The following is a 24721-nucleotide window of genomic DNA, read 5'->3' on the forward strand; positions in this document are numbered from 1 at the left end:
TCTCACCCCCTGCACCTCAGCACAGGAGCCCCTCCGGGCTGCGTATTGTCTCCCTGGTTATTCTCACTCTACACAAATCAATTCACATCCCAGCATAGTTCAGTTAAAATTTATAAATACGCAGATGACACAACCATCATAGGTCTCATCTCGAACAATAATGAAACAGAATACCGCACTCAAACACACAAAGCAGTCACTTGGTGCACAGATAATAACCTCTTACTCAACACATCAAAAACACACAAACTCATCATTGATTTCAGACATAAGGCACAACCCAAGACCCCCCTACTCATCTCAGGCGAACCCATATCCACCACTGATTCATACAAATTTCTTGGCACTCACATAAGCAATAACCTCAAATGGAAAATCAATTCAAATCACATCTACAAAAAGCCAACCAAAGACTCTTCTTCCTCCGCCAGCTCAAGAAGTTTAGAGTAAGGAAACACCTCCTAATCAAATTCTACACAGCCATCATCCAAAGCATGCTCACTTCATCAATTACAGTCTGGTTCAGCAGTTTAGACACTCACTCCCGTAATAAATTACAACGCATAGTTAACAAAGCATCCAAAATCATCAGCACTCCCCTTCCATCAATAGAATCACTCAATCACAAACGGTCTGTGTCAAGGGTGAAGAAAATCATCTCTGATCCCTCCCACCCAGCTCACCACATCTTCCACCTGCTGCCATCAGGAAGGCGCTACAGCTCACTGTCCGCCAAGACATCTCGATTTAAAAACAGCTTTTACCCACACGCAATCCGAATTCTGAACACACTATGATAACAGCACATATCCTCCCCATGCATGTACTGTATATTGAATGATGTTGTGTTTTATGTTATGTTTGACGGGAATCAGTCTACCTTGTAACATCCTGTACTGAACCTGAATTCCACCAGCTTGACTGTGTGGTCATTAAATAATCTAATCTAATCTAATCTAATTCAGCTCTTCTACGCACTGCTTTATCGAGATCTGAATATTTTATGATGTTTGTGCATCCAAGATGGTTGATTTGAACATTGGCGCATAGTGTGACAAATCAGGTTGATCTGAGGAGTGAAAACATGGCATCTGTGTGACGTGCAAGTTTATCCCAAGACTGTGTCAGTGACAGGATTGAGTACAGTTGTTGACAAATGCTTTAGTGCCCGACGGCTGCTGGCAGTGGGACTCACTGGGAACTTGTGTCATGGGCGTACTGTTGATGAGAAGCGGCAACTCTGATGTGAATGTGAAATGTAGGACGGTGGAAAACTCAGCAGGTCAGATAGCATCTGTGGAAAGAGAAATGGCTGACATTTTAACTCTGACATGCTTGATTGGAACAGAGGAAGAAAGAAATGTGTCTCAGCAGCAGAGAGGGCTGGGAGGGCAGTGGGTGGAACAGAGTGAAGTTCGCTGATAGTTGCACCAGTGCTACTCAGTAGTTAATCTAGTGATGCAGGGGGCTGGGATCCACAGTGACTCTGATCAGGTGGGCTATGTAGAAAATGGGACAGTAAAATCCAGTGGGATGAGTAGACAGAGACAGGAGGGAAATCTCGCGAAGGGCCGGTGGGGTTAACTGCATTTACTTGAATGAAAGGAGTCTCACGGGTAAGATGGGTGAGCTGGGATATCCTGGAGGGATCGACTCATGGAACTTTATGGTTAAAACTTGGGAATAAGAAATGGACAATCACTGTGATGGGATTATACTATCTGCCTCTCAATAGTCAGCATGCATGAGGAGACCAGACATGTAGGCTGAATGAGGAAGGATGTGAAATCAATGTGTTTGTAGTCGTGGGTAATTTTAACTGTTGGGTGGGGAAAAGCAGTGATGTTGCAACAGAAAGCAACATCCAGGTCTGTGCTACTAGGACTGGCTCTGTGGCACAGTGGGGATGAATGAGACCAGTCAGGCGACAGTGATAGGATACTTGATAGTCAGGGGAAAAGAAGGAAATTCTGTGAGGATAGGAAGAGGAAGATGGGCCTGATGAATGCATAACTGAAAAGTTGGAGCAGGGAGTCAGATTATTGGATTATAGGGATCTTTTCTGCAGTAGCAGTGACCTGCACAAGAGGGACGCGTTACACCTGAACTGGAGGGTGACCAATATTCTGGCGGGCAGATTTGCTCACGGTACCAGGGAAGAATAAATCACATTTATTTCAGTAAATGTTGCCGGACAAATAAGATCGTCGAACACTGGACGTGAATAAGTACATGGGATTGGGATATTACAGCCGCTGCAGAAATATAGTTAATAGAGGGTTGGGCTGGTAGCTTAATGTTCCAGGGTACCAGTGCGATAGGCGAGATGGAGCAGGAGAAAGAGAGGAGAGGTAGTTGAGTTTTTGATAAGGGGGAACATCAAGCAGTTATCTAAGATGAAAGTATTGAGGATTTATGAATGGAACATTGAAATATGGGGGTGATCTTGTTGGGAATTAGAGCAAAATGCAGAAAGATTGGAGAAAGTTCCAAGAATAACAAAGGCTGTGAAGTGGATTTTACGTTTCTGGATATAGACTAGGATTGAGGCTTAGAGGGGGTGGGCAAAGCTTAAACTATTCTTGTGAAATAGGGCAAGTGTCTGAAATGTAGGTGGGGAGGCACTTTAGTTCTATTTGTGTTAATACAGTTATGTAAAAACACAGAACTGCTCCACAAGCTAAAGTTATATAGTTATTCTGTTGTGCTGCAGCAAGTAAGAAATTCATTGTTCTTTCTGCGACATCTATACTATTACTAAAATTCTCAAAATGAGTTGTTGGCCTGCACTGTACTTGAAATGGAAATGAAATGGGTTGTTGGCCTGCGCTGTGCTTGAAATGGAAATGAAATGTTGGCCTTGCACTGTGCTCGAAATGGAAATGAAATGAGTTGTTGGCCTTGCACTGTGCTTGAAATGGAAATGAAATGAGTTGTTGGCCTGCTCTGTGCTTGAACTCAGTTGTTGGCCTGAACCGTGCTTGAACTCAGTTGCTGGCCTGCATCGTGCTTCAACTCAGTTGTTGGCCTGCACTGCGCTTGCTCCAAAGGTCACGCTCATTTCGGAAGTCCCGCTCACTCCAGACTTCCTGCTCAGTGGAGATTATATTTGTCATTCCCCACCAAACCAAACTTCCTGCGTATGATGTGCACAGCCTAAAGTTGGCATTTAATATCATCATCCCCTCCATGCTGGTTACCAAGCTCTCAGATCTGGGTCTCTGCGCATCCGTCTACAATTGGATCCTCGAACTGATTGTGGACTTAGAGAGGGGTAGGTTAGGGACTCACAATCCCGTTTATATCAACGGGACGGTGGTGAAAAGGGTCAGGAACTTCAAATTCGTGGGTATGCATATTTCCGAAGATCTTTCCTGGTCCCAGCACACTGATGAAATAATAAAGAAAGCACATCAGCGCCTCTACTTCCTGAGAATATTACGGAGAGTCGGTATGTGACAGAGGACTCTCTCGAACTTCTAAAGGTGTACAGTAGAGAGCATGTTGCCTGGTTCGGCAACTTGAGCAACCAGCAAAGGAAAAGAATGCCCCTCTCACTCACAGAGTCTCTCACCTGTTTTGGGCAGAATTTCAGGCAGTTTCCCACCAGGCCTGAGTGACTGAGCTGCCAGCCCACCAGGCCTGAGTGACTGAGCTGCCAGCCCACCAGGCCTGAGTGACTGAGCTGCCAGCCCAAGAATACATTCGGCCCACAATGTCCATACTAGCCCTCTGGCAACCAGTCCCTTCGGCCCAAAACACCCATACTAGCGTTCCAGAAAGCCCCCTCCCCACTGGTCACCAATATTGGAATTGATGGAGAGGTGGAATATTGCGTTTGGGGACCAGCCCTCCCGTGTGAACATGGGACCCAACGGGTCCCACTTCGTCTAGTATCCCTATAAACCTTCCCTATCCATGTAAATGTAGTGTCACGCCAAAGATACTGGAGCTTGGTGTGACGCGAACGGGGCAGTGGAAGCGGCTTCTGATTGGGGGAGCGAGGGATTGCAATGTTTCACCGCAGATATCCAATCAGAAGGTTTATAGCGAAGTGTGATTCATGTCACCGACCACCCAATGACGATCCGCTCCTGCTCCATCCCTGATTAGCATAGGGTGACGCCGCTGCCTATATAATCCGCGCTCCGACTCCGAGCTGGTCACTTCCGTGTTTGAAATCCACCGAGGAAATGCCTGAACCTGCGAAAACCAAAGATGCTGTAGGATCTTTGCCGAAAACAGCCGCCAAGAAGGAAACAGCCGCCAAGAAGGGCGCAAAGAAAGCTTTGCCGAAATCCGCAGTCAAAGGGGGCAAGAAGCGCAGGAGGTCGAGGAAGGAGAGTTACTCCATCTACATCTACAAAGTGATGAAGCAGGTTCACCCGGACACCGGCATCTCCTCCAAGGCCATGGGCATCATGAACTCGTTCGTGAACGATATTTTCGAGCGTATCGCGGGCGAGGCTTCCCGCCTGGCGCATTATAACAAGCGGGCGACCATCAGCTCCCGAGAGATTCAGACCGCCGTGCGACTGCTTCTTCCCGGGGAGCTGGCCAAACACGCCGTGTCAGAAGGGACAAAGGCGGTGACCAAGTACACCAGTTCCAAATAAAGATCCACACATTGTTGAGAAAACACCAAAAACCCAACGGCTCTTTTAAGAGCCACCCACATTTTCGCAGAAAGAGTTGTACTAATGTTTCGACATTGAATCGCAGCAGAATTGTTTCAGGATATTTTTGTTTGGCGAATTATTTCACATTCTGTTTAGTGATTAAATGTTGCGATGTACGCGGGATATTCCCGGTATCCATGTTGCGTTCCTGTCCATCAAACAAGTAAAACTCACGTCAGCTTGTCCCAGTCATCATAAGCCAGAGTCAGAAGAAGGGTTTCGACCCGAAACGTTGTCTATTTCCTTCGCTCCACAGATGCTGCTTCACCCGCTGAATTTCTCCATCATTTTTGCCTACCCAGTCATCATAAGTTGTGCTCACGGCCAGCCGATTAGTGCTGTAGTTGCTGTTTTATTGTCTTCATATCTTTAAGTGTACTGAATTGCATTTCTACTCGGCAATTCCTCCAGTCTTTCAAGCAGGAACATTTCACAGTCGCCCATATTCCGATTTTTGTGAAAATGAACAAGACGATAATCCGACACCGTTTACATAGTGACCGATCGCTAATTGATGCCGAAGATCATTTTTTGTAATCGGTTACCGGCCCAAATAAATCGTAAATTAAATGTGTTGTGCTGTATTGCCCGGGGTTCAAGGTGGTCAACAATCAAGAGTATTTAATTGTCATATGTACCGTGAACGGAACAATGAAATTCTTACTCGCAGCAGTATAATTAACATCTTAACGCAATGCACTTACATAAACAATGATAATCAAAAAAGCAATGATTATGTGATGTAGCAAATTGTATTGACATACAGATTTATAGTTTGGCGGCTATTTCAAAGGTCGAGTTTTGGAGGGACTGGCAGTTATTTTCAGCGCTTTTCTGTTGTGGGTTTTGATTGGTAGATAAAACAGTTCTGTGATTGGGTCATTCTTCACACCAATGAGATCATGACCTTTCTCACCAATCACCAGCGGTTCTCTGGATTCCTCAAACAGGTATAAGAAAGGCGAGTCTGTGATCATTTTCTCATTCTGCGTGTACAAAACATCAGGAGATGTCTGGACGAGGAAAAACCAGCGGCAAAGCTCGGGCCAAGGCCAAGTCTCGCTCGTCCCGGGCTGGACTGCAGTTCCCGGTCGGTCGTGTTCATAGGCACTTGAGGAAAGGCAACTATGCCCAGCGGGTGGGTGCAGGAGCCCCTGTCTATCTGGCTGCTGTGCTCGAGTATCTGACGGCTGAAATCCTCGAGCTGGCCGGCAACGCGGCCCGGGACAACAAGAAGAGCCGCATCATCCCCAGACATCTGCAGCTGGCCGTCCGCAACGACGAGGAGCTCAACAAGCTGCTGGGAGGGGTGACCATCGCTCAGGGCGGTGTGTTGCCCAATATCCAGGCCGTGTTGTTGCCCAAGAAAACCGGCGCAGCGAACAAGTAAGCGAGAGAAACTCAACATAGTGACACAAAGGCTCTTTTCAGAGCCACTCACCATGTCTGTGGAAGGGCACATCATCGATTATATTTAGTGCGGGACAAATGTTCCTTGTTGTCGAAAACCGACTGCACATTGAGTTGTCTACACGGTGGCGGAGCGGTAGACCAACTGCCTTACAGCGCCAGAGACACTTGTTCGATCCCGACTACGGGCGCTTCCCTGTACACAATGTGTACGTTCTCCCCGTTTCCTCCCACACTCAAAAAATGTCCACGGTTGTAGGTTAATTGGTTTGATATAAATGTTTAAAAATATATCTTTTTCAAACGCTTATCATTTGTAGGATAGTGTTCATGTGTGAGGATCGCTAGTCGGTGCGGACTCGCTGGTCCGAAGGGTCAGTTTCCGCGTTGTACCTCAAAACTAAACATGAAACAGCGGTTGGCTGATGCGGGAAGTTACATTTAGGCAGATATTCCTCAGAACATTGGCAGCGACCTACAGTAAGAGATCCTCCTCGAAACCAACTCCGTTTCCCTCTCACCTACAGAACAATTAATGCAGCAACACTAACATCGACTCAAGGTTTCTCTACGAAAACAGCGACTAATATCCAGCCTCGGGCAGAGCTGAACTCCGTTAGTTTCGCTAGTGGATCAGTAAATCCGCACCGCATACGATTTATGGGGACATTAAAATCGATATAAATTGATGGAAACGATATTATGATAACATTTGCCTCTGTTCTTGTTTGCACTGAAATTGACCGGCAATCACACTGCAGTCTTTTCTCCGATTGACTGAGCTCCGACCGCCGGAGAGAGGAGAGAAGCCGCGAGAGCTAGTATTGGCTGGAAGTAAGTGAGTCTTCTACTGCTTCTTCTTGTAGGATTCCGGCAGTGCAGACGCTGCTAAGCGTATTACTGCCCTCCACAGGTCAAAGTTTGAACTAAATCCTTACATACAGTCCTGTAACTTGCAGGAATTGAAGAACAGCCCTGGATATCAGTTGATGTTTCTCACTGTGTCCAAACAAAGATGAAACAGAAAAAGCCTCAACTCCAAGTCCTGTCAGTCTAACAAACAATACTTCTCTTTCTACCCTGTACTTTTTACATTCTAGGAAAACATGCTTAACTGTCTCATTACTCCCACATTCACACAAGCCAGAAACATGTTTCCCAACAATGCACAAATAGTAATTTAAACCACAGTGTCCCAACCTCAATCTACACAGTTTAACTGAGTCCCTACGGGACAGAGATGTACAGAAACATATTTTCCTAACTTCAGATTGTATAGAAAAGTAGTGTCTACCCCTGACTTCCATTTCCCATCCTCTCTGCCATTCTTTTGTTAAGCCCTCTTAAATTATTTCTCTCAGTTCCACTCTCCCCAATAATACATGGATATCTATTTCTCTTCTTAAACTCTCCTTTGCTATGAGGTCCACCTGCTCATTCCCCCTCACCCCAGCATGCCCGGGAACCCAGCAAAAAGTGATGTTACACGCAAACCCAATTCTAGAAAACACACTCATGATTTCATTTAGAATGTCAGGACGAACTTTAGATTTCCCTACTCTTAAAGTTTCAAGAGCAGCTGCAGAATCAGAACAGATAATGACTTCACTAAAACTGGCTTCCTCAATCCACCATAGAGCCCATTGAATTGCCATTAATTCAGTCGTGAGAACAGAGCTTCCATCAGAAATGCGCCGGCCAATCTTCAACCCAAGCTGCTCCACATACACTCCAAACCCAGCTCTCCCACTAACTGGATCTTTAGATCCATCTGAAAAAACAATCAAAGTGCTCTCACTGATTGAATTAAGATATTCCACTATTCTTGGAGTCACCTCGCGCTTATCTTTTTCCTGAAGAAAAGCAAGCTCAACAAACAGTTCAGGAAGAACCCAATAGGGCACAGGTAGCCATATTGTATGCTCTATAATACCCCCTTGTTCCAAACCCAGCTTCAAGTAAGTGAGTCAAAGGGAAAGAAGATTTAAAAAGAGCGCCAAAGGCCCAGGTTCAAGTAATTTACTAATTAGCCGTAAATTAGTGAATTAGGTGTGTCATAGATAGTAACATAGAAATTAGGTGCAGGAGTAGGCCATTCGGCCCTTCGAGCCTGCAACGCCATTCAATATGATCATGGCTGATCATCCAACTCATTATCCCGTACCTGCCTTCTCTCCATACCCTCTGATCCCCTTAGCCACAAGGGCCACATCTAACTCCCTCTTAAATATAGCCAATGAACTGGCCTCGACTACCCTCTGTGGCAGAGAGTTCCAGAGATTCACCACTCTCTGTGTGAAAAAAGTTCTTCTCATCTCGGTTTTAAAGGATTTCCCCCTTATCCTTAAGCTGTGACCCCTTGTCCTGGACTTCCCCAATATCAGGAGCAATCTTCCTGCATATAGCCTGTCCAACCCCTTAAGAATTTTATAACTTTCTATAAGATCCCCTCTCGATCTCCTAAATTCTAGAGAGTATAAACCAAGTCTATCCAGTCTTTCTTCATAAGACAGTCCTGACATCCCAGAAATCAGTCTGGTGAACCTTTTCTGCACTCCCTCTATGGCAATAATGTCCTTCCTCAGATTTGGAGACCAAAACTGTACGCAATACTCCAGGTGTGGCTCACCAAGACCCTGTATAACTGCAGTAGAACTTCCCTGCTCCTATACTCAAATCCTTTTGCTATGAAAGCTAACATACCATTCGCTTTCTTCACTGCCTGCTGCACCTGCATGCCTACTTTCAATGACTGGTGTACCATGACACCCAGGTCTCGCTGCATCTCCCCTTTTCTTAGTCGGCCACCATTTAGATAATAGTCTGCTTTCCTGTTTTTGCCACCAAAATGGAAAACCTCACATTTATCCACATTATACTGCATCTGCCAAACATTTGCCCACTCACCCAGCCTATGCAAGTCACCTTGCAGTCTCCTTGCATCCTCCTCACAGCTAACACTGCCCCCCAGCTTAGTGTCATCCGCAAACTTGGAGATATTGCCTTCAATTCCCTAATCCAGATCATTAATATATATTGTAAATAGCTGGGGTCCCAGCACTGAGCCTTGCGGTACCCCACTAGTCACTGCCTGCCATTGTGAAAAGGACCCGTTTACTCCTACTCTTTGCTTCCTGTTTGCCAGTCAGTTCTCTATCCATGTCAATACTGAACCCCCAATGCCGTGTGCTTTAAGTTTGTATACTAATCTCTTATGTGGGACCTTGTCGAAAGCCTTCTGGAAGTCCAGATACACCACATCCACTGGTTCTCCCCTATCCACGCTACTAGTTACATCCTCGAAGAATTCTATAAGATTCGTCAGACATGATTTACCTTTTGTAATTCCATGCTGACTTTGTCCAATGATTTCACCACTTTCCAAATGTGCTGCTATCCCATCTTTAATAACTGACTCTAGCAGTTTCCCCACTACCGATGTTAGACTAACTGGTCTGTAATTCCCCGTTTTCTCTCTCCCTCCCTTCTTAAAAAGTGGGGTTACGTTTGCTACCCGCCAATCCTCAGGAACTACTCCAGAATCTAAAGAGTTTTGAAAGATTATTACTAATGCATGCACTATTTCTGGAGCTACTTCCTTAAGTACTCTGGGATGCAGCCTATCTGGCCCTGGGGATTTATCGGCCTTTAATCCATTCAATTTACCCAACACCACTTCCCGGCTAACCTGGATTTTACTCAATTCTTCCAACTCCTTTGACCGCGGTCCCCTGCTATTTCCGGCAGATTATTTATGTCTTCCTTAGTGAAGACGGAACCAAAGTAGTTATTCAATTGGTCCGCCATATCCTTGTTCCCCATGAACAACTCACCTGTTTCTGACTGCAAGGGACCTACATTTGTTTTAACTAATCTCTTTCTTTTCACATATCTATAAAAACTTTTGCAGTCAGTTTTTATGTTCCCTGCCAGTTTTTTTTCATAATCTATTTTTCCTTTCCTAATTAAGCCCTTTGTCCTCCTCTGCTGGTCTCTGAATTTCTCCCAGTCCTCCGGTATGCTGCTTTTTCTGGCTAATTTGTACGCATCATCCTTCGCTTTGATACTATCCCTGATTTCCCTTGTTATCCACGGATGCACTACCTTCCCTGATTTATTCTTTTGCCAAACTGGGATGAACAATTTTTGTAGTTCATCCATGCAGTCTTTAAATGTCTTCCATTGCATATAACCACCGTCAACCCTTTTAGAATTAATTGCCAGTCAATCTTGGCCAATTCACGTCTCATACCCTCAAAGTTACCTTTCTTTAAGTTCAGAACCATTGTTTCTGAATTAACAATGTCACTCTCCATCCTAATGAAGAACTCAACCATATTATGGTCACTCTTGCCCAAGGGGGCACGTACAACAAGACTGCTAACTAACCCTTCCTCATTACTCAATACCCAGTCTAAAATAACCTGCTCTCTCGTTGGTTCCTCTACATGTTGATTTAGATAACTATCCCGCATACATTCCAAGAAATCCTCTTCCTCAGCACCCCTGCCAATTTGATTCACCCAATCTATATGTAGATTGAAGTCACCCATTATAACTGTTTTGCCTTTGTCGCACGCATTTCTAATTTCCTGTTTGATACCATCTCCAACTTCACTACTACTGTTAGGTGGCCTGTACACAACACCCACCAGCGTTTTCTGCCCCTTAGTGTTTCGCAGCTCTACCCATACCGATTCCACATTCTCCAAACTAATGTCCTTCCTTTCAATTGCGTTAATATCCTCTCTAATCAGCAACGCTACCCCACCTCCTTTTCCTTTCTCTCTATCCTTCCTAAATATTGAATATCCCTGGATGTTCAGCTCCCAGCCTTGGTCACCCTGGAGCCATGTCTCCGTGATCCCAACTATATCATAGTCATTAATAGCTATCTGCACATTCAACTCATCCACCTTATTACGAATGCTCCTTGCATTGAGACACAAAGCCTTCAGACTTGTTTTTACAACACTCTTACCCCTTATACAATTATGTTGAAAAGTGGCCCTTTCTGATTTTTGCCCTGGTTTTGTCTGCCTGCCACTTTTACTTTTCACCTTGCTACCTACTGCTTCTACCCTCATTTTACACCCCTCTGTCTCTACGCTCACACATTTAAGAAATCCTTTCCCTTTAACTCCATCCTCCACTATCCCATTCGACACCCCACCCCCCTTATTCAGTTTAAAACCACCCGTGTAGCAGTGGCAAACCTGCCTGCCAGAATGCTGGTCCCACACCTGTTAAGATGCAATCCGTCCCTTTTGTACAGTTCCCCCTTACCCCAAAACAGATCCCAGTGATCTAAGAATCTAAATCCCTGCCCCGTGCACCAGTTCCTCAGCCACACGTTCAGGTCCCGTATCTCCCTGTTCCTGCTCTCGCCAGCACGAGGAACTGGAAGCAAACCGGAGATAACAACCCTGGAGGTCCTGCTTTTCAGCATTTTTTCGAGCTCTCTAAAGTCACGCTACAGAATATTCATCCCCTTCTTTCCGACATCGTGTCTGTCTGTCTGTCTGTCTGTGTGAAGTGGAGGGTGTATGTGTAATCAACAAATAACAAATAGTACAAATAATATAGTATTTTGTTATGTTTAATAGCCTGATGGCTGTCAGGAAGAAGCTGTTCTTCAATGTGGATGTTACAGTTTTCAGTTTACAAAAGTCGGACTCCAGAAGTCGGGCATAAGTCGCAGTGCAGAAAATCCTCAAGGGCGAAGGTGAACATCCGGAAGTGGTAGTGCATGTCGGCACAAACGATGTCGGAAAGAAGGGGATGAATATTCTGCAGCGTGACTTTAGAGAGCTCGGAAAAATGCTGAAAAGCAGGACCTCCAGGGTTGTTATCTCCGGTTTGCTTCCAGTTCCTCGTGCTGGCGAGAGCAGGAACAGGGAGATACGGGACCTGAACGTGTGGCTGAGGAACTGGTGCACGGGGCAGGGATTTAGATTCTTAGATCACTGGGATCTGTTTTGGGGTAAGGGGGAACTGTACAAAAGGGACGGATTGCATCTTAACAGGTGTGGGACCAGCATTCTGGCAGGCAGGTTTGCCACTGCTACACGGGTGGTTTTAAACTGAATAAGGGGGGTGGGGTGTCGAATGGGCTAGTGGAGGATGGAGTTAAAGGGAAAGGGTTTCTTAAATGTGTGAGCGTAGAGACAGAGGGGTGTAAAATGAGGGTAGAAGCAATAGGTAGCAAGGTGAAAAGTAAAAGTGGCAGGCCGGAAAATCCAGGGCAAAAATCAAAAAGGGCCACTTTTCAACAAAATTGTATAAGGGGTAAGAGTGTTGTAAAAACAAGCCTGAAGGCTTTGTGTCTCAATGCAAGGAGCATTCGTAATAAGGTGGATGAGTTGAATGTGCAGATAGCTATTAATGACTATGATATAGTTGGGATCACGGAGACATGGCTCCAGGGTGACCAAGGCTGGGAGCTGAACATCCAGGGATATTCAATATTCAGGAGGGATAGAGAGAAAGGAAAAGGAGGTGGGGTAGCGTTGCTGATTAGAGAGGAGATTAACGCAATGGAAAGGAAGGACATTAGTTTGCAGGATGTGGAATCGGTATGGGTAGAGCTGCGAAACACTAAGGGGCAGAAAACGCTGGTGGGTGTTGTGTACAGGCCACCTAACAGTAGTAGTGAAGTTGGAGATGGTATCAAACAGGAAATTAGAAATGCGTGCGACAAAGGCAAAACTGTTATAATGGGTGACTTCAATCTACATATAGATTGGGTGAATCAAATTGGCAGGGGTGCTGAGGAAGAGGATTTTTTGGAATGTATGCGGGATAGTTATCTAAATCAACATGTAGAGGAACCAACGAGAGAGCAGGCTATTTTAGACTGGGTATTGAGTAATGAGGAAGGGTTAGTTAGCAGTCTTGTTGTACGTGCCCCCTTGGGCAAGAGTGACCATAATATGGTTGAGTTCTTCATTAGGATGGAGAGTGACATTGTTAATTCAGAAACAATGGTTCTGAACTTAAAGAAAGGTAACTTTGAGGGTATGAGACGTGAATTGGCCAAGATTGACTGGCAATTAATTCTAAAAGGGTTGACGGTGGATATGCAATGGAAGACATTTAAAGACTGCATGGATGAACTACAAAAATTGTTCATCCCAGTTTGGCAAAAGAATAAATCAGGGAAGGTAGTGCATCCGTGGATAACAAGGGAAATCAGGGATAGTATCAAAGCAAAGGATGATGCGTACAAATTAGCCAGAAAAAGCAGCATACCGGAGGACTGGGAGAAATTCAGAGACCAGCAGAGGAGGACAAAGGGCTTAATTAGGAAAGGAAAAATAGATTATGAAAGAAAACTGGCAGGGAACATAAAAACTGACTGCAAAAGTTTTTATAGATATGTGAAAAGAAAGAGATTAGTTAAAACAAATGTAGGTCCCTTGCAGTCAGAAACGGGTGAGTTGATCATGGGGAACAAGGATATGGCAGACCAATTGAATAACTACTTTGGTTCCGTCTTCACTAAGGAAGACATAAATAATCTGCCGGAAATAGCAGGGGACCGCGGGTCAAAGGAGTTGGAGGAATTGAGTGAAATCCAGGTTAGCCGGGAAGTGGTGTTGGGTAAATTAAATGGATTAAAGGCCGATAAATCCCCAGGGCCAGATAGGCTGCATCCCAGAGTACTTAAGGAAGTAGCTCCAGAAATAGTGGATGCATTAGTAATAATCTTTCAAAACTCTTTAGATTCTGGAGTAGTTCCTGAGGATTGGCGGGTAGCAAACGTAACCCCACTTTTTAAGAAGGGAGGGAGAGAGAAAACGGGGAATTACAGACCAGTTAGTCTAACATCGGTAGTGGGGAAACTGCTAGAGTCAGTTATTAAAGATGGGATAGCAGCACATTTGGAAAGTGGTGAAATCATTGGACAAAGTCAGCATGGATTTACAAAAGGTAAATCATGTCTGACGAATCTTATAGAATTTTTCGAGGATGTAACTAGTAGCGTGGATAGGGGAGAACCAGTGGATGTGGTGTATCTGGACTTCCAGAAGGCTTTCGACAAGGTCCCACATAAGAGATTAGTTTACAAACTTAAAGCACACGGCATTGGGGGTTCAGTATTGATGTGGATAGAGAACTGGCTGGCAAACAGGAAGCAAAGAGTAGGAGTAAACGGGTCCTTTTCACAATGGCAGGCAGTGACTAGTGGGGTACCGCAAGGCTCAGTGCTGGGACCCCAGCTATTTACAATATATATTAATGATCTGGATGAGGGAATTGAAGGCAATATCTCCAAGTTTGCGGATGACACTAAGCTGGGGGGCAGTGTTAGCTGTGAGGAGGATGCTAGGAGACTGCAAGGTGACTTGGATAGGCTGGGTGAGTGGGCAAATGTTTGGCAGATGCAGTATAATGTGGATAAATGTGAGGTTATCCATTTTGGTGGCAAAAACATGAAAGCAGACTATTATCTAAATGGTGGCCGACTAGGAAAAGGGGAGATGCAGCGAGACCTGGGTGTCATGGTACACCAGTCATTGAAAGTGGGCATGCAGGTGCAGCAGGCAGTGAAGAAAGCGAATGGTATGTTAGCTTTCATAGCAAAAGGATTTGAGTATAGGAGCAGGGAGGTTCTACTGCAGTTGTACAGGGTCTTGGTGAGACCACACCTGGAGTATTGCGTACAGTTTTGGTCTCCAAATCTGAGGAAGGACATTATTGCCATAGAGGGAGTGCAGAGAAGGTTCACCAGACTGATTCCTGGGATGTCAGGACTGTCTTATGAAGAAAGACTGGATAGACTTGGTTTATACTCTCTAGAATTTAGGAGATTGAGAGGGGATCTTATAGAAACTTACAAAATTCTTAAGGGGTTGGACAGGCTAGATGCAGGAAGATTGCTCCCGATGTTGGGGAAGTCCAGGACAAGGGGTCACAGCTTAAGGATAAGGGGGAAATCCTTTAAAACCGAGATGAGGAGAACTTTTTTCACACAGAGAGTAGTGAATCTCTGGAACTCCCTGCCACAGAAGGTAGTCGAGGCCAGTTCATTGGCTATATTTAAGAGGGAGTTAGATGTGGCCCTTGTGGCTAAGGGGATCAGAGGGTATGGAGAGAAGGCAGGTACGGGATACTGAGTTGGATGATCAGCCATGATCATATTGAATGGCGGTGCAGGCTCGAAGGGCCGAATGGCCTACTCCTGCACCTAATTTCTATGTTTCTATGTTTCTATGTTTCTAAGTCAGCCCACAAGCTGTGATTCAGTCTGAAAGTCCAGAGGCCATGAGTTGGTCAGTCAGTCCAGAGACTATGAGTTAGTCCCAAGGCAGTGAGTCCAGAGGCCATGAGTGGGTCTCTCACTGCCCCCTCCCCACTAGCATCCCCACCTCAAGACGCTGCCCTCCGCCTAGCTATAGGATGCTCCCCCTCCTGAAGCCGCCCCCATCCCTCGCTGCAGGACACCCCCTCCCTCATCAGCCCATGAGAGCCCCCGCCTGAAGCCGTTCCCCTCTCCTCGGCTGCAGGACGTTCGCCACCCCCGGGGTGGAAGATTGCAACCTTCACGTGGTCCGCCCTGTTTCGACTAATGCAATCAACTCGATGTGCACAAACAGAAGATCAAATAGGACAAGTTGTCCTACAACTTTAGGCCATGCACACAACAGGAAAGAAGAAGCCACCCCCCACCCCACCCCGACAGCCCCGCCTCAAAAAAATGTTTTGCACAAAATCTTCAGTGAGTCCAGAGGATTGAGAATTACAACAAATTACAACCGCTCAATCTCTCTATATTAAAATTGTCTCTATTTTTAATCAACAGCAAAGAGCCATCAAGAGGCAGTGGGCAGCAGAACACAACAAGAAATAACAATCATTCTCATCTTTAATTATTCTTATATTAATAAATCATTTTTCCACTTTTCATGCCTGCGTGTTCTTCATCACAATGGGAACCTAATAGGCAGGAATGGCTGCTCTGTGGGAGATCCGCTAAGAGTGCATGGGGGGAGGTTGTAGGGAGATGGACTGAATGTGTGGGGGGAAGGGGAATGGCAAGGAGCAGAGTGGGGGGATGAAGGGAAGAGGGGTAACTGAATGAACTGCCAGCGTACCAGGCGTTAGTGACTGCACTGCAAGCCCACCAGCCATGAGTAAGTGAACTGCCAGCCCACGAGTCGTGAGTAAGTGAACTGCCAGCCCACCAGCTGTAAGTGACTGAACTGCCAGCCCACCAGCCATAAGTAACTGAACTGCCAGCCCAATAATCTATTCAGTCCACCCTCTCCCCCTTCTCTCTCACAGTCTGTCACCTGTTTTGGGCAGAATTTCTGGCAGTTTCTCAGCTGCCAGCCTGGCAGGTCCGAATGACTGTACTTCCAGGCATCAGTGACTGAGCTGCCTGCCCAAGAATCCATTCGGCCCACAATGTCAATACTAGCCCTCTGGAAACAAGTACCTTCGGCCCACAACACCCATACTAGTGCAACAGAAAGCCCCCCCCCCCCCCCACTGGCGAGCAATATTGGAATTGGTGATGAGCTGGAATATTGCTTTGGGTGACCAGCCCAACTGGTCCCACTTAGTCTAGTACATTATAAATGTGTGAATGTGGTTTAGCCACTGCACCCTTCACTTGATCCCGATCCATTTACAATACAGACTGCGAGTGAATTAATTATCTGATAGGAGTTTCTGGGAATGTAACCTCCCATTAATTTCACCTGGTAGCCATTCGAAACAAATGCAATTCATGGAACATAACAGCGGTTGGATTTTTATGCAAAGGGGATTAGGTTATGGACAGGTTATTATTCATAAACCGGGGTCAAAACCGCACTTAGGTGTAAAAGTTGGTTCAGTGAAAGGACCGAGAACTTGTAGTGATCTTGATAAGAAGAGATTTCAGGGGACTTACAACACAGGAGGTTACAGTTAATACATCATGTTCACCACAGCAATTAAACCACATCAACAGTCAGTACCTTACATAGAAACATAGAAATTAGGTGCAGGAGTAGGCCATTCGGCCCTTCGAGCCTGCACCGCCATTCAATATGATTATGGCTGATCATCCAACTCAGTATCCCATACCTGCCTTCTCTCCATACCCTCTGATCCCCTTAGCCACAAGGGCCACATCTAACTCCCTCTTAAATATAGCCAATGAACTGGCCTCGACTACCCTCTGTGGCAGAGAGTTCCAGAGATTCACCACTCTCTGTGTGAAAAAAGTTATTCTCATCTCGGTTTTAAAGGATTTTCCCCTTATCCTTAAGCTGTGACCCCTTGTCCTGGACTTCCCCAACATCAGGAGCAATCTTCCTGCATCTAGCCTGTCCAACCCCTTAAGAATTTTATAAGTTTCTATAAGATCCCCTCTCAATCTCCTAAATTCTAGAGAGTAAAAACCAAGTCTATCCAGTCTTTCTTCATAAGACAGTCCTGACATCCCAGGCATCAGTCTGGTGAACCTTCTCTGCACTCCCTCTATGGCAATAATGTCCTTCCTCAGATTTGGAGAACAAAACTGTACGCAATACTTCAGGTGTGGTCTCACCAAGACCCTGTACAACTGCAGTAGAACCTCCCTGCTCCTATACTCAAATCCTTTTGCTATGAAAGCTAACATACCATTCGCTTTCTTCACTGCCTGCTGCACCTGCATGCCTACTTTCAATGGCTGGTATACCATGACACCCAGGTCTCGCTGCATCTCCCCTTTTCCTAGTCGGCCACCATTTAGATAATAGTCTGCTTTCCTGTTTTTGCCACCAAAATGGATAACCTCACATTTATCCACATTATACTGCATCTGCCAAACATTTGCCCACTCACCCAGCCTATCCAAGTCACCTTGCAGTCTCCTAGCACCCTCCTCACAGCTAACACTGCCCCCCAGCTTAGTGTCATCCGCAAACTTGGAGATATTGCCTTCAATTCCCTCATCCAGATCATTAATATATATTGTAAATAGCTGGGGTCCCAGCACTGAGCCTTGCGGTACCCCGCTAGTCACTGCCTGCCATTGTAAAAAGGTCCTGTTTACTCCTACTCTTTGCTTCCTGTTTGCCAGCCAGTTCTCTATCCACATCAATAATGACCCACAATGCCGTGTGCTTTAAGTTTGTATACTAATCTCTTATGTGGGAGCTTGTCGAAAGCCTTCTGGAAGTCCAGATACACCACATCCACTGGTTCTCCCCTATCCACGCTACTAGTTACATCCTCGAAAAATTCTATAAGATTCGTCAGACATGATTTACCTTTTGTAAATCCATGCTGACTTTGTCCAATGATTTCACCACTTTCAAAATGTGCTGCTATCCCATCTTTAATAACTGACTCTAGCAGTTTCCCCACTACCGATGTTAGACTAACTGGTCTGTAATTCCCCGTTTTCTCACTCCCTCCCTTCTTAAAAAGTGGGGTTACGTTTGCTACCCGCCAATCCTCAGGAACTACTCCAGAATCTAAAGAGTTTTGAAAGATTATTACTAATGCATCCACTATTTCTGGAGCTACTTCCTTAAGTACTCTGGGATGCAGCCTATCTGGCCCTGGGGATTTATCGGCCTTTAATCCATTCAATTTACCCAACACCACTTCCCGGCTAACCTGGATTTCACTCAATTCCTCCAACTCCTTTGACCCGCGGTCCCCTGCTATTTCCGGCAGATTATTTATGTCTTCCTTAGTGAAGACGGAACCAAAGTAGTTATTCAATTGGTCCGCCATATCCTTGTTCCCCATGATCAACTCACCTGTTTCTGACTGCAAGGGACCTACATTTGTTTTAACTAATCTCTTTCTTTTCACATATCTATAAAAACTTTTGCAGTCAGTTTTTATGTTCCCTGCCAGTTTTCTTTCATAATCTATTTTTCCTTTCCTAATTAAGCCCTTTGTCCTCCTCTGCTGGTCTCTGAATTTCTCCCAGTCCTCCAGTATGCTGCTTTTTCTGGCTAATTTGTACGCATCATCCTTCGCTTTGATACTATCCCTGATTTCCCTTGTTATCCACGGATGCACTACCTTCCCTGATTTATTCTTTTGCCAAACTGGGGTGAACAATTTTTGTAGTTCATCCATGCAGTCTTTAAATGTCTTCCATTGCATATCCACCGTCAACCCTTTTAGAATTAATTGCCAGTCAATCTTGGCCAATTCACGTCTCATACCCTCAAAGTTACCTTTCTTTAAGTTCAGAACCATTGTTTCTGAATTAACAATGTCACTCTCCATCCTAATGAAGAACTCAACCATATTATGGTCACTCTTGCCCAAGGGGTCACGTACAACAAGACTGCTAACTAACCCTTCCTCATTACTCAATACCCAGTCTAAAATAGCCTGCTCTCTCGTTGGTTCCTCTACATGTTGATTTAGATAACTATCCCGCATACATTCCAAGAAATCCTCTTCCTCAGCACCCCTGCCAATTTGATTCACCCAATCTATATGTAGGTTGAAGTCACCCATTATAACTGTTTTGCCTTTGTCGCACGCATTTCTAATTTCCTGTTTGATACCATCTCCAACTTCACTACTACTGTTAGGTGGCCTGTACACAACACCCACCAGCGTTTTCTGCCCCTTAGTGTTTCACAGCTCTACCCATACCGATTCCACATCCTCTAAACTAATGTCCTTCCTTTCCATTGCGTTAATCTCCTCTCTAATCAGCAACGCTACCCCACCTCCTTTTCCTTTCTCTCTATCCCTCCTGAATATTGAATATCCCTGGTCTGCTCTATATGTAACGTTGTGGGTGAAATATTTGGAGACAGAGACAAGCTGAGAGGGAATAAGAAGATAAAGTTTCCGTGTCAGTGCAGAGGGCGGGAACGTAACAGCGACACCAGGACTGTGAGAAGAACCGCAACATTTAGAACTCAATGGAGGAGGACAAAGGGGTTAATTAAGAGGGGCAAAAAGAGCATGAATGAAAGCTTGCGGGAATATAAAAACAGACTGTGAAAGCTTCTTTAGATATGTAAATAGTATCAGATTAGTGAACACAAATATAGGTCCCTAACATGCAGAGACAGATGAATTTATAATGGCGAAACAAGGAAATGACAGAACAGTTAAATGAGTTCTTTAGTTCTGTCGTCACTATGGAAGACACAAACAATCTCCCAGAAATACTAGGGGACCGAGGATTTAATGAGAGGAAGGAACTGAAACTAATTCACATTAGTCAAGAAATGCTGTTAGTAAACCGTTGGGACTGGAGGCAAATAAATCCCCAGGGCGTGATGGTCTACATCCCAGCGTACTCAAGGAGGTGTACCCCAGAAATCATGGATGCATTGGTGATCATTTTACAATTTTCACTCGACTCTGGATCAGTTCCTTGTACTGGAGGGTAGAAACTGTAACACCACTTTTTTGGATGTTTTCAAGAGAGAGTTAGATTTTGCTCGTAGGGCTGAAATAATTAAGGGATATGGGGGAAAAAGCCGAAACTGGGTACTGATTTTAGATGATCAGCCGTGATCATAATGAATGGTGGTGCTGGCTCGAAGAGCCGAATGGCCTTGTGCTGCACCTTTTTCTATGTTTCTCACTTAGGTAGCTCCGGCATTCTCTCTCGCTCTATCCCTCCCCCACACAAGACGCACTAGCTTCTTAGCTAGGAATGGCCTGTTACTTTATCATTGTTTCTATTTTGCATATCTTTCATTCATTGTTCTTTACCTTTCCATATCGCTTGTTTCCCTTTTCCCTAACCAGCCTGAAGAAGGGTCTTGACTTGAAACGTCAACCTCTCCAGAAATGCTGCCTGTGCCACTGAGTTGCTCCAGCTTTTTGTGTCTATGGACTGGGCAGTGTTCATCAATTTGTCCAATCATCTTTGATTCTGGTCGTTCTAGTTGCTGAACCAGGCCATGATGCGATTATAGAAATTAAATAACGTATTTGTTGGCATACTGAATTTCCCCAGTCATAGAAGTAGAAACATTGATGCGCTTTCTTTCTGATTGCATCAATGTGCTGGGGCCAGGACAGATCTTCAGAAATATGCATGCCCAGGAATTTGATACAGTTGCATATGGATGTGCAGAGACCCAGTTCCCTGAGATTGGTCTTGGACTGTGGCTGATTTCCCTTTGTCCATCTCCCTGCTGTCAGTGCTGGAGCTGTACTGGGCAGTCTCCATGCAGTTCTGAGATGGTTTGTGCAGGTCTGTGCCCTTACAGTGTTGGGAGTGGCTGGTGCAAATCTCTCAGACCACAGGCTGTGTGGTCTGTACTGGGCTGTGACTTCACAGTGTAGTGCAGGGGGTGTTCCTGTCTTTATCTGTACACGAGGGGTTGGTGTTGGAAATCTGTTGCCCCACAGGGAAGTGTGAGGTCCATGTCATTACATTATTGTGCGGTGTGATGGTCAAATAGTGTGTTTTCCAGGCCTGTCTCCTTGCAGTACAGTGCGGGGAAGTTTTATTGTTTCCTGTTGGTACACGTGACAATAATAAACCTAAATCTTTTTAATTCCCACAGTGAGTGCCAGTCATCTGTCATTGTATAAAATACAAGTCATAAAGTGATAGAGCTGTACAGCATGGAAACCTTGTCCATACCAACTAAGTTGACATATCGGGCTAGTCTCTTTTACCTACTTTTGGCCCATATCCCTCTAAAACCTTCCTGGCCTTGTATCTGTCCAATGTCATAATTGTATCCACTCCTATAGATTCTTCTGGAAGCTCATTCCAGATGTGGACGACACGCTGAATAAAAGTGTTGCCCTTGAGGTTTCTCTTGAGTTTATCTGATTTCACCTTCACCGTGTGCCTTTTTTATGAATCCTCCACCCTGAGGGAAAAACTGTTCATTCAGTTTATCCTGCCCATCAGTTTCAGGTACACATCAAAAAGGTCACTGTTTAGCCTTCAATGCTGCAAAGTATAAAGTCCCAGCCCATCCATCCTCTCCCTATAATGCAAGCCCAGGTAACATATGGTGCATCTCTTCTGCACCCGTTACAATTTAATGACATTCTTAACTGCCAGTCAGGCCGCAGATCCACACGAGAATGGCAGAGAGCAAGGACCAGCTCGTTCATGCGAGCTGAGCGAAGGTGTTCCACAAAACGATTGCCCAGTCTGCGTTTGGTCTCGCCTATGTATATGAGTCCACATCTTGAAATACAGATACAGTAGATGAGGATGGAGGAGGTGCAAGTGAACCTCTGCCTAACCTGAGAGGACTGTCGGGTCCCTGGACAGGGTCGACGGAGGAGGTATAGCGACAGGTTTTGCATCTACTGTGGTTGCATGGGAAGGTACCTGGGAATGGGGTGGTTTGGGTGGGAAGGGATGAGTTAACCAGGGAGTTGCAGAGGGAATGGTCTCTGCAGAAGTCGGAAAGGGGTGGAGATGGGAAAATGTGGCTAGTGCTGGGATCCTGTTGTAGGTGGCGGAAATTTCAGAGGATTATGTGTTGTATGCGAATGTTGATGGGTTGGAAGGTAAGGACTAGGGGTACTCTGTCTCTGTTGTCACTAGGAGAGGGGGAGCAAGGGGTACTGAGGAGACAGGAATGAGGGCCTCGTTTATGGTGGGAGAGGGGAACCTCCATTCCCTAAAGAATGAGGACATCTCACATGTTCTAGTATGGAACACCTCATCTTGAGCACAAATGTGGTGTAGACGGATCAATTGAGAGTAAAGGATAGAGTCTTTGCAGGAAGCAGGGTGGGAAGAAGAATAGTCAAGATAGTTGTGGGAGTCAGTGGGTTTGTAATAGATGTTAGTCAATAGTCTATTTCTTGTGATGGAGTCTGTGAGATCAAGAAAGGGGAGGGAGATGTCTGAGATGGTCCAAGTGAATTTGAGTGCAGGATAAAAATTGGTGGTGAAGTTGATGAAGTCCATGAGTTCTGCCTGGATGCAGGGAATAGCACCGATGCAGTCATCAATGTAACGGAGACAGAGTTCGAGGACAGGGCCAGTGCACGCCTTGAGCAAGGATTGTTCAACGTACCCTACAAAGAGACAGGCATAGCTGGGGCCCATGCGGGTGCCCAGAGCTACGTCTTGGACTTGGATTCTTCAGTGAAATTGTCTCTCATTCCGTGACAGGCGCGGCTGCAGCCCGGGGGAGGGGCAGAGAGAGCTGTCCATCAGAGGCACAGGCACGGGTAGTCACTGCGCACAGGGAAATCACAGAGACGTTTCGCTGTAAAATCTGCAACTGGAGAAATGAACTAGAAACTGTAACTGCGATAGAAAAGTGAACAAAATATAATATCGTTTCCGAGCCAGAAGCAATGAAAAAGATCAACGAAAATTCATGATAGAGATAAAGAACAATGAAAGAGGTGAGAGATGCAGCCAGTCAGAATTGTGTAAACAGTAAACGTGAGATAAAATAAAACTGATCTGATTATGGGGGCAGAGTTAATGTAGATGCAAGATGGCGGCGCGTTCAGACGCAGCGGCTTTGCGCTCCCAAGTCCGAGTCAATTCGGAGCAGCTCGGTACCGAACGCGGCTGTGAAAAGAAGGTATTTAAAAACCTCAGAAGCCCTAGAACCCCAGTACCCCCAGAAACCATAGTAAGAAACTCACCTCCAGGAAGAGGAAATCCAGGACCCAAATTGCAATCCCGACGGGTCGCACATGGAGCCGCACGGAACTGCTCAATATCGGACGTGGCTGCGAGAAACTGGCTTGTGAGTACTACAGCACCCTCACCAAAATCCCGATGGAGCTGGGCAGAACAGCCCGCTGGATCACCACCCCGGAGGGCAGGAGACGGAGCAAGCGCCGGGAGCGAAAGCAGAAACGTGGAAGGCGAGCGGGGGTGCAGGACAGGCTACGGAGGGCTCCACAAAGACCATCGCTCCCAAGCGTCTTTCTCGCAAATGTCCGGTCACTCACCAACAAGCTGGATGAGGTAAGGCTCTGGATCAACACCCAGCGATCCCTGAAAGACTGCTGTGTGCTGATCTTCACAGAGACCTGGCTCAGCGCGCTGGTTCCCGATTGGGCTGTGGATCTAACCAAACGGTCACTGCATCGTGCTGATAGAACAAAGACTCCGGTAAGAGCAAGGGCGGCTGGCTCTGTATCTATATCAACAATGACTGGTGCACCAACCACACTACAGTAGAGAGCTAGTGTTCCCCAGACCTGGAATACCTACTGATTAAATGTAGGCCGTTTTACCTGCCTCGGGAGTTTACTGTGGTTATCATCATGGTCATATACATCCCACCACAGGCTAATGCTAAACTAGCGCGAGCACAGCTGCACTCGGCCATCAGTAAGCAGCAGGATGCTCACCCCGACGGTGCCTTCTTGTTGCAGGGGACTGTAATCAGGTCGACCTACGAGCTGCACTCCGCAAATTCCTCTAGCATGTGCAGTGCCCTACCAGGGGCTCAAACACACTGGATAAAGTGTACACCAACATCAAGGACGCTTACAGAGCTCTCCCCTGCCCATCCCTGGGACAATCCGATCACCTCTCACTGTTTCTTCTGCCTGCATACAAACCCCTCATCCGCAAGACCAAACCTGCAATAAGGACGGTCAAAATATGGCCCAAGGATGCCATCCTACAACTCCAGGACTGCTTTGATCGCACCGACTGGGACCTGTTTGCACAACAGGCAACCAGTGGTACAGAGGTAGACTTG

At 45.8% G+C, this 24721-nt stretch overlaps 2 protein-coding genes across 2 annotated transcripts; both read left to right on the forward strand.

The window, feature by feature from the left end:
* Positions 1–4165: 4165 nt before the first annotated feature.
* On the forward strand, positions 4166–4736 carry LOC116968512 (histone H2B-like). Its single transcript, XM_033015279.1, has one exon. The coding sequence runs from the start codon at positions 4194–4196 to the stop codon at positions 4614–4616; it is 423 nt and encodes a 140-aa protein (XP_032871170.1). The 5' UTR covers positions 4166–4193; the 3' UTR covers positions 4617–4736.
* A 925-nt stretch (positions 4737–5661) lies between these two features.
* LOC116968557 (histone H2AX-like) lies at positions 5662–6112 on the forward strand. The gene has a single exon (XM_033015327.1). The coding sequence runs from the start codon at positions 5689–5691 to the stop codon at positions 6067–6069; it is 381 nt and encodes a 126-aa protein (XP_032871218.1). The 5' UTR covers positions 5662–5688; the 3' UTR covers positions 6070–6112.
* The last annotated feature ends 18609 nt before the right edge of the window (positions 6113–24721 follow it).

The sequence above is a fragment of the Amblyraja radiata genome, chromosome 45 (assembly GCF_010909765.2).
Source record: "Amblyraja radiata isolate CabotCenter1 chromosome 45, sAmbRad1.1.pri, whole genome shotgun sequence".
NCBI lineage: Eukaryota > Metazoa > Chordata > Chondrichthyes > Rajiformes > Rajidae > Amblyraja > Amblyraja radiata.